The 17,648-nt window shown below is 41.7% G+C and overlaps 1 protein-coding gene across 1 annotated transcript; it reads left to right on the top strand.

Annotated features, from left to right (window-relative positions):
• Positions 1-1,505: 1,505 nt before the first annotated feature.
• nbl1 (NBL1, DAN family BMP antagonist) lies at positions 1,506-11,992 on the top strand. Its single transcript, XM_029775260.1, has 4 exons — positions 1,506-1,965; positions 3,730-3,910; positions 10,177-10,288; positions 11,181-11,992. Exons 2-4 carry the CDS (start codon positions 3,738-3,740, stop codon positions 11,424-11,426), a joined length of 531 nt encoding a protein of 176 aa, XP_029631120.1. The 5' UTR covers positions 1,506-1,965; positions 3,730-3,737; the 3' UTR covers positions 11,427-11,992.
• Positions 11,993-17,648: the final 5,656 nt, after the last annotated feature.

Below are 17,648 nucleotides of genomic sequence, written 5' to 3'. Positions count from 1 at the left end.
CTTTGCACCCTCTCTGGATCATTGACCCCTGCTTGCCTTTAACCTGTCGTTTGCCTGCCCCTGTTTAGAAATAAACTTTTGTTTCTTCAACACTGTCTGCATCTGGGTCATACCTAAAACGGGATAAAAGATACCTTAATAGAAAATGACTCATGTAAAAGTGAATGTCAGCCAGTAAAATAGTACTTGAGTAAAAGTCTATAAGTATTTGATTTTAAATATACTTAAGTATAAAAAGTAAATGTAATTGCTGAAATATACTTAAGTATCAAAAGTTAAAGTATAAATCATTTCAAATTCCTTATATCAAGCAAATCACATAGCACCATTTTCTTGTTTTTTTATTTACGGCTAGCCAGGGGCACACTCCAACACTCAGACATCTGTACAAAGGAAGTCTTTGTGTTTAGTGAATTTGCCAGATCAGAGGCAGCAGGGATGTCCGCTTGATAAGTGTGTGAATTTGACAATGTAATGAGTACTTTTGGGTGTCAAGGAAAATGTACGGAGTAAAAAGTACATTATTTTCTTTAGAAATGTAGTGAAGTAAAAGTAGTCAAAAATATAAATAGTAAAGTAAACATAACGCAAAAAAAACTACTTAAGAAGTACTTGAAAGTATTTTTACTTGAGTGTTTTACACCACTGCCATTGCATGCTAGGAATATAGGACCAAATACTAAACATTCTTCTACTTTATAAGAATCTGTAGGGGGGGGCAATTTTTACCCCTACCCATTTGAGAGAGGAAAATATTACTTGTTGAACAAAATCTCTTTCTCTGAGCAATTGTATTAGTATAAAATATTATTTAACAATTATTTTTTACATAAAATATAGCTCAGTATTTGAATGAATTATTTAATAAAGTAATTATTATCTTTATCAAGGGTGTCAATAATTTCGGACCCCACTGAATTAGTCTCTAATGAATTTGAGAATGAACAGTTGCTGCATTCAAAGTAACGCTGAAAATATTTCACAGATCTTAACATAATCCATTAGTCAAAATGACCCCAGAATTGGTATATAAACTCAATACATTAAGTAATGACTTTAAGAATGATTACCAGCTGAAACTAATCTACCTACAGCACTAGACTAAACTTCACATGCGTCGTCCTTGGTATCCAACTGATCTTGTGTCCTTTCTGTCATCCTGTGAACCCCGTTCATTGCTGCTTGCAGCTATATTTCACAATTATTTTCTAAATGAATCAACAAATGACTATAAGCTTATAAACATTTTGCTCCCAAAAACCCTCTTGTGAGTGAAAGCAAAGAGAGCTGACACAGTGCACGAGAAAAATGAACTGGGACAATTCCTGCGTTTTGCACAGAACGGGTTTGATGCCTATGCGGTGTTGTAGGCCTATGACCTGAAATTGAGAGCGGCTCCCTTCGCTGTTAAACTGTTAAAATTCAGACCTGCCAAACTCATTTTCCCCCTCACGTTCCCGCTCGTCCAGAGACACAGCGGGACTCCTTTCTGGAGGCGCAGCCGCGCCTATACCCAAATCCAGCGACCAAAGCAAAGGCGAGATAAAGTTTGAGAGAACGGAGTAGCTTACAGCTTCACCGAAATGACAGCCTACCGGTGAAACGTTTTTGGGGAGAAGAGGTGGAAACGGACTCCGGACGGGAGGGATAGAGCACGGACGGGAGGGGAGGGACCCAGTGCGCTGATGGACTGAGAGACAGATAGTGTGCATTAGAAACTATCTCCTCACCCCTCTCCATATGACCGTCTCTCTCTGGCGGATGATGTAATTGTTTTCTATGAACCTTGCCTTTCTGAAAGCAGTTATATTTTCCATTTCCAAGTAGCAACTACAGCGCATAGACTCCACGCATCTCTCCTGTCTCCTGCCGGACGGGTGGCGAGGGAGGGTTGGGAGAGACGGGCGTTGAAGATCTAGTGAGGGGTCTCAGCGGGATATTGCTGCATTTCGGTGATTCCCAACGGTAAGTGAACGCTTTTTTAAACTAACAGCCTATCCAGACGCAAAGTTTTGATCCCTTTCTCTGTCTGGGAGAGATGCCAAAGAGTTACAACACAAAATGTCACGTTGCAAACTCCGAATCAGTGTTTATTGAGAGCTGTAATTTGTCCGGAAAACTGACCTTTCCCTTTTGAGAAGCGCGTCGTAATTGTTTCCTGGGGTTCTGTTCTGTGGAGCTGTCTGATGATTATTTGCTGAACATATAGTCCTACATTATCAGAAAATATTTTAGTTTTACCCTATTTAATTCGCCTGTTTGTCAGTTATTTACTCATTCAAGTAATTAGACCTATAAAGGCAAAATGTGTATAATTACATTAGTGCAAAAAAAGCGCTAGAATGCATGAAGTAGCCCATCTGTAGAATTAGCACGTATTTTCATTTTCCACAGCTTCTTGTGCGCTTCTTCTTGTAATGCCTTCCCTCACCAATCGCCTCTCACGCTCTCTATTTTACAGCCGCAGGGCAGTTGGTCGTTGCACAGGGATATTGAATTCTTTAGGAATGTTATTTGCCCGAAGGCACAGCAAAGCGTCTTCAATACTAAAAAGTCCATGGAAGTAAAACTGTATTTGTGGAAAGGTTTGTAGCCGAAATTACGTGACCCATTAACTTTATAAGAAACAAGAGAGTTTTTTTGTAGACGTTTGTAAATGACGAAACCGACCTACGCAGCTTTAAAAGAAACCAGAGAAAAGATTTTGTGGAGGTTGATAGTTTATTAGAGTCAGGTGGTACACACTAAAAACAAATGGTTCTATATAGTGCCAAATAAGGGTTATTTGACTCGTAACGATAGCGGATCCCTTTTGGGTGCTATACTAGAACCCTTTTTGGAGGTTATTTAAAGAACCATGCTCATATGGTTCTAAATTCAACCTTTATGGTGCTTTAAAGAACCCGTTCCTAAGGTTCTATATAGCACAAAAAAAAGTTTCACTATCGTTACAACCCTTGTTAAAACTACTTTTGGTGCTGTATAGAACCCACCTTTCTCTATTTCAAAAGGTGCTAGAAAAAACATTTTGAAGAACAATACAGTGTTCTTTTTTCGTATTTAGCCATGTTATATGGTCAAATGGCATAGGTTTCATTATTGTGTTAATTGTGAAGTTGAATCAGGTGTGCTAGCGCTGGAACGGCTGGGGGTTCCTGAGGAGAGGTTTGAGAACCACTGAACCAGACAACAGTTGACACAAGGCCACACGTTAGTCTTTCACACGGCACTGTCACTGGCCATTGTCATATTTAAGATGTAATGGCATTACACAACAGATTAGAAAAACTGGAATGAAACTATGTTCTTAGTGTGTATCAAGCAGACATCTCCCCTCTCTCCCCCTCGGTCTCTTCCTTTTTCCCTCTGTCTGCTGGGCTACTTTGAGCCAAGCAAATTGTTTTTCTCCACTTGGCAAATCCAGAGCCAATTCGGCCATGTGAGCACAGCTCAGTGCAGGTCATTACCGTGTTTAAATGGATTACTGAAGAAGAGGATACAGAATGCTGCAAAACAGCAACTGGCTATATTAAAGCTATGTAATCAATCCACCATATAACGGCACACATTTTACAATTTGGTTTCTTGAGTAAAAACAGTCTGATATGTAAAACAATATACATTAAAGACTTAACAACAGGTAAAGTAGGCTAGACCTATTATAACTATATATATATATTTTTTTTTTTTTAAATTTTTTTTAATTATTATTTTATAATCCTCCTTAAGGTGCAGTCATGTGGCAAAGAATTGTGATTTGCTGCGCGCTGCTTGCGCTCTGTTCAGCAGCACCGCCCGCTCACATCAACCGTCTGGCGCTGTTCCCTGACAAGAGCGCTTGGTGCGAGGCCAAGAACATCACACAGATAGTCGGGCACACCGGCTGCCAGCCTCGCTCTATCCAAAACAGGTCAGTGTGGAGCACACACACACACACACACACACACACACACACACACACACACACACACACACACACACACACAAGTCCATACAACACAGCACACATGCACAGGCATTTGTTTTCAAGAGGGTGAATGACTGCTTTTAATAACTGAAAGCAGGAATGAAGATTGACTTTGACTGGCCAAATTACCCCAATATTACCCTAATTTGAATGTGCACACAGGGGATCATAACTGTTTTAGGATTTCCACACATGGGGAACATTTGTTACCATGGCCCGTTTTTATTTGCCTTTTAAAAAAGCATTTCATGCTATTTTACATCATTTACATGACAGAAGGCATTAGCTGAATCTTTTGTAATACCACACAAATTACCGAAATCAGTGGCTACTCTCACAAACTGTCACGACTTCCGCCGAAGTCGGTCCCTCTCCTTGTTCGGGCGGCGTTCGGCAGTCGACGTCACCGGTCTTCTAGCCATCGCCGATCCACCTTTAATTTTCCATTTGTTTTGTCTTTGTTTTCTACACACCTGGTTTCATTCCCCAATTAAATGTTCATGTATTTAACCCTCTGTTTCCCCCATGTTTTTGTGCGTGATTGCTTCTATGTTCATTCGGTACGTTATGGCTGGTTTTCGACGTGTGCTGTTTTCACCCGTGCCTAATTTATTACCTTGTATTGTTGGTCAAGTGTATTGTTACCTTGTGCCTTTATTTTGAGTAAAGTAAGTTGCTCACTCATTCTGCTCTCCTGCACCTGACTTCATGCACCAGCTCCACCCACCTTCTGACACAAATTGAGATCAATCTGGTCTTTAATTCAAACAAACAATAGCTCAGGCCAATGAAGCGTAACATATTGTACAGTGTGAGGAGGCAACATATATACAGTGCCTTTGGAAAGTATTCAGTCCCCTTGACTCTTTTCACATTTTGTTACGTTACAGCTTTCTTTTAAAATTGATTACATTGTTTCTTTTCCTCATCAATCTACACACAATACCCCATAATGACAAAGCAAAAACAGGTTGTGTTCAGAACCTTTACTCAGTACTTTTGGCAGCGATTACAGCATAGAGTCTTCTTGGGTATGATGCTACAACCTTGGCACACCTGTATTTGGGGAGTTTCTCCCATTCTTTTCTGCAGATCTCTCAAGCTTTGTCAGGTTGGATGGGGAGTGTTGCTGCACAGATATTTTCAGGACTCTCCAGAGATGTCGATAAGGTTCAAGTCTGGGCTCTGGCTGGGCCACTCAAGGACATTCAGAGACTTGTCCCGAAGCCACTCCTGTGCTTAGGGTCATTGTCCTGTTGGAAGGTGAACCTTCGCCCCAGCCTGAGGTCCTGAGCGCTCTGGAGCAGGTTTTCATCAAGGATCTCTCTATACTTTGCTCCGTTCATCTTTCCCTCGATCCTGACTAGTCTCCCAGTCCCTGCCACTGAAAAACATCCCCACAGCATGATGTTGCCACCACCATGCTTCACCGTAGGGAAGGTGCCAGGTTTCCTCCAGATGTGACGCTTGGCATTCAGGCCAAAGTGTTCAATCTTGGTTTCATCAGAACAGAGAATTTTGTTTCTCATGGTCTAAGAGTCTTTAGATGTCTTTTGGCAAACTCCAAGTGGGCTGTCTTGTGCATTTTACTGAGGAGTGGCTTCCATTTGGCCACTCTACCATAAAGGTCTGATTGGTGGAGTGCTGCAGAGATGGTTGTCCTTCTGGAAGGTTCTCCCATCTCCACAGAGGAACTCTAGAGCTCCGTCTGAGTGACCATCGGGTTCTTGGTCACCTCCCTGACCAAGGCCCTTCTTCCCCGATTGCTCAGTTTGGCCGGGCGGCCAGCTCTAGGACGAGTCTTGGTGATTTCAAACTTCTTCAATTTAAGAATGATGGAGGCCACTATGTTCTTGGGGACCTTCAATGCTGTAGAATTTATTTAGTACCCTTCCCCAGATCTGTACCTCGACACAATCCTGTCTCGGATGTCTACGGACAATTCCTTCGACCTCATGGCTTGGTTTTATCTCTGACATGCACTGTCAACTGTGGGACCTCATATAGACAGGTGTGTGCCTTTCCAAATCATGTCCAATCAATTGAATTTACAACAGGTGGACTCCAATCAAGTTGTAGAAACATTTCAAGGATGATCAATGGAAACAGGATGCAGCTGAGCTCAATTTTTAGTCTCATAGTGAAGGGTCTGAATACTTATGTAAATAAGGTATTTCTGTTTTTAATTTTTAATAAATGTGCAAACATGAAGAAAAAAAAACAATTTTAGAATAAGGCTGTAACGTAACAAAATGTGGAAAAAGTCAAGAATGAACATCTCATTTCAAAATCATGGGCATTAATATGCTATAATAGCCTCCACTCTTTTGGGAAGGCTTTCCACTAGAAGTTATGACATTGCTGCAGGGACTTGCTTTCATTCAGCCACAAGAGCATTAGTAAGGTCGGGTACTGGTGTTGGCCGATTAGGCCTGGCTCTTAGTTGGTGTTCCAATTTATCCCGAAGGTGTTCGATGTGGTTGAGGTCAGGGCTCTGTGCAGGCCAGTCAAGTTCTTCCACACCGATCTCAACAAATAATTTCTGTATAGACCTTGCTTTGTGCATCGGGGGCATTGTCATACTGAAACAGGAAAGGGTCTTCCCCAAACTGTTGCCACTAAGTTGGAAGCACAGAATTGTCAAGAATGTCATTGTATGCTGTAGCAGCTGCCGAACCCAGATCCTACCTTCGGACTGCCAGATGGTGAAGCGTGATTCATCACTCCAGAGAATCCATTTCCACTGCTCCAGAGTCCACTCCGGCTGACGCTTGGCATTGTGCATGGTGATCTTATGCTTGTGTGCGGCTGCTCGGCCATGGAAACCCATTTCATGAAGCTCCTGACGAACAGTTATTGTGCTGATGTAGTGAGTGTTGCAAAAAAGGACAAACGATGCGTACGCGCTTCAACACTCGGCGGTCCCATTCTGTGAGCTTGTGTGGCCAAACACTTTGTGGCTGAGCCACTGTTGCTCCTAGACATTTCCACTTCACAATACAGCCTTTAAAGTTGCCCGTGGCAGCTCTAGCAGGGCAGAAATTTGACGAACTGACTTGTTGGAAAGCTGGCATCCTATGACGGTACCACATTGAAAGTCACTGAGCTCTTCAGTAAGGCCATTCTACTGCCAATGTTTGTCTGTGGAGATTGCATGACTGTGTTCTCGATTTTATACACCTGTCAGCAATAGGAGTGGCTGAAATAGCTGAATCCACTAGTTTGAAGGGGCAACAGTCCACATACATTTGTATATACAGTACTAGTTCAAAATTTGGATACACCTACTCATTCCAGGGTTTTTCTTTATTTTGACTATTTTCTAGATTGTATAATAATAGTGAAGACATCAAAACACATATGAAATCATGTAGTAACCAAAAAAGTTGAAATGATTACTCTTGCAGTTTTGAATTCCCCGCCATGGTCACATGACAATGAATCCCAATACCGGGATAAGATCCTGCCCCCTGGCCTCAACAGGTTAAACAAATCAAAATATATTTTAGTTTCTTCAAAGTAGCCACCCTTTGCCTTGATGACAGCTTTGCACACTCATGGCATTCTCTCAACCAGCTTCCCCTGGAATGCTTTTCCAACAGTCTTGAAGTGTTAAACAAATCAAAATATATTTTATATTTGAGATTCTTCAAAGTAGCCACCCTTTACCTTGATGACAGCCTTGCACACTCTTGGCATTCTCTCAACCAGTTTCACCTGGAAGGCATTTCAATTAACAGGTGTGCCTTGTTAAAAGTTAATTTGTGGAATTTCTTTCCTTCTTAATGTGTTTGAGCCAATCAGTTGTGTTGTGACAAGGTAGGGGTGGTACACAGAACACAGCCCTATTTGGTAAAAGACCAAGTCCATATTATGGTAAGAACAGCTCAAATAAGCAAAGAGAAATGACAGTCCATTATTACTTTAAAAGATGAAGATCAGTCAATACGGAACATTTCAAGAACTTTGAACGTTTCTTCAAGTGCAGTCGCAAAAAAACATCAAGTGCTATGATGAAACTGGCTCTCATGAGGACCGCCACAGGAAAGGAAGGTACACAGTTACCAGTGGTGCAGAGGATAAGATCATGAGAGTTACCAGAGTCAGAAATCGGCAATTAACTACACCTCAGATTGCAGCCCTAATAAATGCTTCACAGAGTTCAAGTAACAGACACATTTCAACATCAACTGTTCAGAGGAGACTGCATGAATCAGGCCTCCATGGTTGAATTGCTGCAAAGAAACCATTACTAAAGGACATCAATAATAAGAAGAGACTTGCTTGGGCCAAGAAACATGAGCAATGATGAGTCCAAATGTGAGATTTTTGGTTCTAACCGCCGTGTCTTTGTGAGACGTAGAGTAGGTGAACGTTTCCCACCGTAGAGTAGGTGAATGGTTCCCACTGTGAAGCATGGAGTAGGAGGTGTGATGGTGTGGGGGTGTTTTGCTGGTGACACTGTCAGTGATTTATTTAGAATTCAAGGCACACTTAACCAGCATGGCTACCACTATCATTTGTTTTTTAACAGGACAATGACCCAACACACCTCCAGGCTGTGTAAGGGCTATTTGACCAAGAAGGAGAGTGATGGAGTGCAGCATCAGATGACATGATCTCCACAATCACCCGACCTCAACCCAATTGAGATGGTTTGGGATGAGTTGGACCGCAGAGTGAAGGAAAAGCAGCCAACAAGTGCTCAGCATATGTGGGAACTCCTTCAAGACTGTTGGAAAAGCATTCCAGGTGAAGCTGGTTGAGAGAATGCCAAGAGTGTGCAAAGCTGTCATCAAGGCAAAGGGTGGCTAATTTGAAGAATATATTTTTTATTTGTTTACCACTTTTTTGATTCTACATGATTCCACATGTGTTATTTCATAGTTTTGATGTATTCACTATTATTCTACAATGTAGAAAATACTAAAAAGAAAGAAAAACCCTTGAATGAGTAACTTTTGACTGGTACTGTTTATATATCATAGGCTATAGCCTACTAAATAAAATTCCCTGTGGCACACGGACTTCTTGGCAATAGCCTATCTCAAGATGAGCTACTTTGAAAAACAGTAGACCTACTGCGTTCCCTAAAAATTGGGAGTTGAGAAAAAAATTATTATATTGATTTTACAGACAGATTAGTCTTCATTTTTCAGCAGTCGGCCTTTGCTTTCCAAACTTTATGTTTTTTCACGTGATTGTATTTAGAAATGTGCAATAGGCAACCAACCATAGAAATATAATCCATAGATGGCATTTCCCATTCAAGTCAGGACTCGCTGCCATTGCCTGTGTACACACAAGTTTAATAGTCAAATTGCAAGGGTAAGAGGTTCCAAAACCCTTCTATGGATAATATGTCTATGGCCACAATGCAACAAGTTGTATATTTGGTGGCCAAATTGTGGCCTTCCTGACTGTAGTCAACTGGTAACTGCCAAAATAAAGGAAACACTTGAGTAAATGAGGGATACAAATAATATGTCATGGTGTGGGGTGCATTTTCCTGGCATGGTTTAGGTCCACTTGTAGAATATATGCCAAGGCACATTGAAGCTGTTCTGGCAGCTCGTAGTGGCCAAACACCGTTGTGTTGGTGTTTCCTTTATTTTGGCAGTTACCTGTATGCTCTTATGATAAAATGTAATCCACAGTTATTTTTGAGAAAATATTGATCCTCTGTGGCTAAATTATGCTCTTTCTTGAACATTCATAGCGGGCTCCTGTGGTTGGATAAAGCAAATATTATAAAAACAATTATGTGTGAGCCACTGACTCACAATTGACCAGGCACATTTATTTATTATGCAGTTACCCAATCAAGGCAGAGCCCCCCAGTTTCCCATGTGTGCCCCCTACCCCCTTTCCTCCCCAATCTAATGATTAGCAGAGCAGCAGCACGCTGTCTACACTCATCGAAAGCGGGCTCCTGAATCCTCCTGTGGTTGGCGGTTGCAGTAAAAAAAATATATAGAGAGATGACTTGTATAATATATACCGTATATATTTCCTTTATTTTATTATTTTTACATAATGTTTTTTTTTTTGCTGCCTCTTGGGCCCCCCACAGTCCTGGGCCCAAGCCCTAGCCCTGTGTGTGATGGTCACCTCTCGAATAAAATCAGCCATGAAATATACAGATATCAAAGCTGAATGGTGACATCTTCCCTCTTTCTCTTTCCTCCCTCTCTCCCCTATCTTTCCAGGGCATGTCTGGGACAGTGCTTCAGCTACAGTGTCCCCAACACCTTCCCCCAGTCCACTGAGTCTCTGGTGCACTGTGACTCCTGCATGCCTGCACAGACTCAGTGGGAGGTGGTAAGTACACACGCAAACACATACATGCACGCACACACACACACCAGCTAATGTAACACTACTCTTTGAATATAGACACTTCCACAAACCCCTAGTACACCTAACCACACAACCCCAGTAGCCTACAGAAACACACGACCACAACCACAATTGGTCCTGCATTTAATTCATTCAAGGTTTTTCTTGTCCTCTGTCTTTAAATGGGCCTGCCTGTTTAGTAGCCAGGGATTCCAGAGTCATGGAACAACAAAGGCCCTGTGTTGAGGTGTATGTAGTTTAAAGAGCAGCCAGACAGGTAGGATAGGAGTGGGCCTGGGACCACAGGTGAGGTGACTTCATGCCTCGAGAAAAAACTTGATTGATGCACTGTATACAATATTGAAAAAGGAAATGTGCCTTATCAGTCCAGCTGTTGATAAATTAATTATGACTATTATTATGACTATTTTGGATCCACAAAGGCATGCCTTTGATGCTGGATAACATTTTTGTGTATTTTTATAGCTTGACTAAAAACAGTTCTCTGAGCATAAAAGTGTGCTAATTGTTTTCTCAAGACTGATTGTTCTGCCGTTTCCAACCATGACGGTGCATTGTCAAATTATTTTAGATCCAGCCTCCTATTGTTGGTCTGACAGCTGTGTCAAGCTTGACTGATTTAGTGAAATCACAACATTACTCAGAGCGGGCTACATTGTTTGAAGATGGATGCAGAGGCTTTGTCTTGAATCTCTCTGCCAGAGACTGACATGTGTGGAAGACTCTAGGAGAAAGTCCTGGCAGTGCTTTGTCTTTGTGTGTGTGTATGCATGTGTGTGTGTGTTTGTGCTGAGGGGGCGGGGCAAGGGGTGCATGTGGCATGTGTGTAATGCATTGTGCGTTGTGTGAATAGGTGACTTTGGACTGCCCGGGCAGTGATGATGCTCCTCGTGTGGATAAGCTGGTGGAGAGGATCCTCCACTGCAGCTGCCAGTCCTGCAGTAAGGAGGGAGCCCAGGAGGGGGCACTGATGCAGCTCTACCCATCAGAGAGTGCCCAAGACCCCCCTATCCTACCAGAGAGCCACCACAGCGGCACACACTCTCAGCACGCTCACACACACACAGAGCCACACACACACACATCTGATGGAGGGTAGGTCGCTGGATCACCACTGACACTTCCTCTCTCTCCATTCCTGATTCTTCTCCCAAACCTCTCCACAAGTTGTTTCTTCTACACACAGTAACAGCACTTGATGCATTTCCCTTCTCTTCCATCCAACCTATGTTTCTTCATTCAACAGCTTAAAAGCACTTTGAAAGTAAAACTTCACTTCACATGATAACTGCTTCTAAAAGCACATGCAACCAAGCTCCCTCATGTTGTACTCTTCACAAGACAACCACAGTATAAGTGAACACATACAAAGACACGAGCTTATCTAAACTGTTTTTGTCATCTGACTTCTCACTTAGGAGGACAACAATATAACAATCCTACACACACGCACATATGCACCCAGGCATGCACTCTGACGCAACTATAGACTTTTGAAGCTGTAGTAAATCTGTCTTGAAAAAATGTATTAAAAAAAGCATAGAGCTACAAAGTTTCTTGCCTTAATTTGTGTTTATCACCAATTTGCATTAGTATCTGACCTAATGCTATATGTTCCAATGATTGCTTCTCCTATGAGAATAAAGCTATTTTTGTTCAATCTTATCAACGCAGTTCTATCTGCAATGATTTACTTAATGCCTTTTTGTCTATTATTGTCATCATGTGGTGGGAATGTGATCTTGAACTAGTCAGCTGCCTATGTTCATATAGATTTTTATGCTGCTCTCTGTTGGTGCAAAGAAGATACTGCAGAGGGCATCTTGCTAGAGATGAAGCAGCATGCATGTGCTGTAAATGCAATAGTCCTGTGATCAGAAGAAAAGAGACAAATGCAGCATTTCGATACAGAAGTGTAAGGATATGAAAACATGTTGCAGCATTTTCCATCTCTTTGCATTGGCTACCTCTAAATCCACAGTCCTTCTCATCTCATCTACATCATTTTCATCTAGCAATAATATAGGCAACTAACACCATAGTGTTTCTGATGTTTACTAAAGTGCAGAGGCTTAGGCTGTGTGTGTTATGATCCTAACTGTGGACTTTAGATTTGTGTGTATTGGGCAGGTTTTCATCCTCACTCCTCTCTGCCTGCAGCAGTCACCATGGACACGGATGTTGTTCTAGAACAGAAACGGATTACTGATAAATGACATACAGAGCAAACACACAGAGGACTTTCCACCCATTTTAACCAACATTAAACGGCAGGCATTAAAACTCCAACACACACACAGACACACACACACACACACACACACACACACACACACACACACACAACAATTAGGCATTATTGTACATATCAATTATCTGTTTTCACAATTTCAAATGTAATGTAAATGAATGCAAATTCCCACTCCTTTTCCTCCACCAGCTAATTGCTCAATTATCTGTGTTTAAGTTCATATGGACAATGTATTTTATACCTTTATCCTCCTGAGACCCAGCAATTCATTTTTGTCCTTTCTAGTGGACCTAGTTGTCTTTTCTAGTTCTTGGTCCATATCTCTGTATTAAGTCCTGTTGTCCCTTTGAAAAGACAGTCTGGGCTTTTCAATGTTATCACATGTGTGGTGGTGTGATCTTGGCAACTTTTTCTTCCTGGTTCTTAAAGAAATGGCTGCTGTCAAAATTAGCACATTTAATGGAAATTTGAAAAGAAGTGTGAGTAATTATTAATGCTAATTTTTGTGAGTTTGATATTCAAATTGTTTCTCGTAAGTGAATATCTCATGAATGGTTAAGTGAGTTTTCAGGCCTGTGTAATCATTTTTTAACATGAAATAATATCTAAATACGAGCTTATCAAGAAATGTCCTCTGTACTGGACACCCAGACGCTGTGACTATGGTTTTTACCTTCTATACCCATTAACTGTAATGTACATTTTTTCATATTCACGTCCTAATGACCACTACAGAGGGACATTTTTCACTTTCAATAAATGATAAATAACACCATTTTTTCTAAACAATGTCTTGGTAACATGTTTTTTCCCACCCCAAACACCTACTTTATATAAATAATAATAATAAATCCGAAACTTTTTTTCCCGTGTCTAAGGATTATGGCGGTTAACTGTCATCTGATCATTTCATCACAAAGTGCTATTGACCTATAAATCCACTAAAATAGAAATCTTTCTGATGAGCTGTCATGGCAACCCAGAGTGGGGTGTTGTAGATAGAGTTTGGTAGTGACTAAAAGCCTGGAGGGGGAGTTCTGAGAGAGAGAGAGAGAGAGAGAGAGAGAGAGAGAGAGAGAGAGAGAGAGAGAGTACAGCTTGAGCTAGTCCATTAATCCAACTCTCTGCTCAATAGAGCTCAATACACAGGGAGTGAAGGGGATCAGTGGGGTGTCTGGCGTTAGGGAGAGACAGAGGCTACACTAGAAAGATCCAGGCCGATATGAAGTTCCAGTAATTTACAGCTGCTTTGCATTGAGAGGAAAAGTAATAAACACACAGGTTTTGAGTAAAAAAAATGAAAACCTTTCAATAGACAAGTAAGCATGATTAGGTAACGAACAATAAAGATCAACCATAACCAAATGAACCAGCAGATGTCAGTGTGACTGCATGGAGTTGACCTGAGTATCAGTGGGAGAGGACTACCCAGGGTGGTTTTCCAGGTAAAAGGTCATTTTCGTCAAGCTTATTTTCATTCTCGAATCTCCTTCCCTCTATTCCAAGCACAAACTCATGGTTCTGTTTAAAACAGGATGCAAGATAAATTCATTTACTCAAAAATGTTAATTATCTCGCTATTCTCCTCCCCTGATCCTTTCTTTTACATCCAACCTCACTATCTTCTCCTTCTAATCTGTTTCTCCTCTCCTTCTCTACCTCCTCCCTTCTCCTCCTCTCTGTTCCATCTGATTAACTTCAGTTTAAGTGAAATTGTAAGGATTGCCTTGCTTGTCTGTCTCTCTAGTGCAAAACAAATTGATCAATCCCTTATCTCTCAATGACAGAGTGGTCAATCAACGGAGGGAGGGATAGGAGCAGGAGCGAGAGCGAGAGAGAAAATACTCCAGGGAGAGTTTTTTATTCATGGATTGTCAACCATGTCATCATCACTCCACAGCTGAGCCCGGACCAGTCCTACAGACAGCAATGGAAGATGAGTGAATGTGTTTAGTGATTGCGTGAGTGTGTCAGTGAGTGTGTGTGTGTATTTGTTTGTTTGGGAGGGACTGCTGCGTCCGCTAGCGTGAGAGTGCGACATTAGAAGGGGTTGTGTGGAGGCGTAGGACCCCATCATGTCTGGCTGTCGTAGCCTACAGAGATAATTAATCACTACCTCCATGTCCCCTCTGTAAGTTACCAGTAATAGAGCCTGTACACCTACATAATCCCTGCCTAAAATCAGTGTATGGCCAAGAGATGGGTGTCTGCTGCGCTGCCCCTGCATGGCTTTGGTCTTCTCATCTTTGAGGGGTTCAAACTAATATGATCCTCCTTTACCAGAGCTTTTAATCATTTGAAAAAGCCAGATAATTAACATAGTGATACGGTGGGAGCTGTAGATGAGAGGAAGTCTATGATGCTGTAGATGAGAGGAAGTCTATGATGCTGTAGATGAGAGGAAGTCTATGATGCTGTAGATGAGAGGAAGTCTATGATGCTGTAGATGAGAGGAATCTATGATGCTGTAGATGAGAGGAAGTCTATGATGCTGTAGATGAGAGGAAGTCTATGATGCTGTAGATGAGAGGAATCTATGATGCTGTAGATGAGAGGAAGTCTATGATGCTGTAGATCAGAGGAAGTCTATGATGCTGAATATGAGCTTGGATAAAACATTTTTTTTTTTAAAGAGTTAAAAAACATTAGATGAGCTTCCAAAGTGAGGTAAAGGTTGGAAATGGCGATTCGGGATAAAAGAGAATAGAGGAATATAAATGGAACAGGACAGACCTTTAAGGGGGCAGGTGCTTAAAATGAACAAAGGGCACCCCCATGCTTGATTTTTTTTTAACTTTCATAATTCATATCTTCAAATTCAGAACATGGCCTACCAAATGCCTCTGTAGAGAGACTTTTTTTTCTTAGAATAGGCCTATTTATTTCTGCAACAACACACTCACTCATCATCACAAATGGTATTAAAGCAAGTTTAAAAAATATATATATATTTCACCATTATTTAACCAGGTAGGCAAGTTGAGAACAAGTTATCATTTACAATTGCGACCTGGCCAAGATAAAGCAAAGCAGTTTGACGCATACAACAACACAGAGTTACACATGGAGTAAAACAAACATACAGTCAAGAATACAGTAGAAAAATAAGTCTATATACAATGTGAGCAAATGAAGTGAGATATAAGGGAGTTAAAGGCAAAAAAAGGCCATGGTGGCGAAGTACATACAATATAGCAAGTAAAACACCGGAATGGTGGATTTGCAGTGGAAGAAAGTGCAAAGTAGAAATAGAAATAATGGGGTGCAAAGGAGCAAAATAAATAAATAAATAAATAAATAAATACAGTAGGGGAAGAGGTAGTTGTTTGGGCTAAATTAAAGATGGGCTATGTACTTTACAGTGTCCCAGAACTTTTTTGAGTTTGTGTTGCAGGAAACAAATTTCTGCTTGAAAAAGCTAGCCTTGACTTTTCTACCTGCCTGTGTATATTGGTTTCTAACTTCCCTGAAAAGTTGCATATCACGGGGGCTGTTCGATGCTAATGCAGAACGCCACAGGATGTTTTTGTGTTGGTTAAGGGCAGTCAGGTCTGGAGAGAACCAAGGGCTATATCTGTTCCTGGTTCTAAACTTGTTGAATGGGGCATGCTTATTTAAGATGGTGAGGAAGGCATTTAAAAAAATAACCAGGTATCCTCTACTGACGGGATGAGGTCAATATCCTTCCAGGATACCCGGGCCAGGTCGATTAGAAAGGCCTGCTCACTGAAGTGTTTCAGGGAGCGTTTGACAGTGATGAGTGGAGGTCGTTTGACCGCTGACCCATTACGGATGCAGGCAATGAGGCAGTGATCGCTGAGATCTTGGTTGAAAACAGCAAAGGTGTATTTGGAGGGCAAGTTGGTTAGGATGATATCTATCACCCCAAAGCCGTAAACACGGGTACCCTACCCGTGTTTACGGCTTTGGGGTGGTACCTGGTAGGTTCATTGATAATTTGTGTGAGATTGAGGGCATCAAGTTTAGATTTTAGGATGGCTGGGGTGTTAAGCATGTCTCAGTTTAGGTCACCTAGCAGCACTAGCTCTGAAGATAGATGATGCCTCCTAAATACATGATTGACATCGGTAAAAGAGGGTGGGCTCTCATGATGATCGTTGATGTCGATGATTGATGTAAACCTGCTAGTTAGCAAAGTAGAATTATTTTACTGATTGTGATTTACCTCTCTGTCTTTCTGCCTCTTTCTGCTGCGCATATCAGCCAGCCAGACCAAATTATGATGATGTAGGCTAAATCAAGTGTTATCAAGTGTTAATCAAATGTTATGCTACTATGGCAGTACTGTTGATATTTAAACTAGGTAGCTATAGCTACACACACTTTACCAGTGACCGCATTTCTCAAGCCATGCATGTTTGGATACCGGGTGCGCGCAATCTCCATACAGGGCAGACTGGGGAAAAGGCGCAACCGGGCGCGTGCGAGCTCTCTACAGGGCAGATAAACAGGCGCAAACAACAGACAGGGGGTGGCGACCTTGACACAGGTAGAGCCCCATCTGTGCACGTGCCTGAAGTGGGACATCATTCAAGCTGGTGAATAGGCTAATAGTGTTATTGATATGCTCTGCTCGTCCCCGTTATTTCACTTTTATCCAACCGCGTGCATGTGAAGTCACTAATGTTGAAGAGGACAGTGCCGTTTCCGATTGTGATGAGGTGGACTCTCGCTCTCTCTCTCACACACACACATAGTAACCTACACCCACTCACAGCACGCGCCCCGCGCACCGCTCCGCGCACTGCTCATCTATACACTCGCATGCAGAACGCGCGCGTCGCTGTGCTACTGTCTTGCAAAAGGCAATAGGTGCGTATCCTAAAAGGTGCTGTTTTGTTTGTTTTTACTGTTCTCAGCAAACGCCTTATTCTGACATCTTCTAGAGAGTTTGGCAGCACCTGCTCCTGTTTCTGGGGTCAACAATTGCAAAGGAGACTTCTGAGAAATAGTGACAGACAGAGTGAGGTAGGTGCAAATGTCATGTTATTCCATGTAGGCCTATTTGGAATAAAATTCAGCTTGCATTGTTTTATTTTGTGAAATACT

This window comes from Salmo trutta, chromosome 14, assembly GCF_901001165.1.
Source record: "Salmo trutta chromosome 14, fSalTru1.1, whole genome shotgun sequence".
In the NCBI taxonomy this organism is placed as follows: domain Eukaryota; kingdom Metazoa; phylum Chordata; class Actinopteri; order Salmoniformes; family Salmonidae; genus Salmo; species Salmo trutta.
This window is presented reverse-complemented; position numbering and strand designations above follow the sequence as displayed.

What these genes read in the sequence shown, in the direction of transcription:
- nbl1 (XM_029775260.1), top strand. Translation starts at nt 3,738, where the DNA reads ATGTGGCAAAGAATTGTGATTTGCTGCGCGCTGCTTGCGCTCTGTTCA. An exon ending in CCTCGCTCTATCCAAAACAG is followed by an intron (nt 3,911 to 10,176) that starts GTCAGTGTGGAG and finishes CTATCTTTCCAG; the next exon opens with GGCATGTCTGGGACAGTGCT. An exon ending in CACAGACTCAGTGGGAGGTG is followed by an intron (nt 10,289 to 11,180) that starts GTAAGTACACAC and finishes TTGTGTGAATAG; the next exon opens with GTGACTTTGGACTGCCCGGG.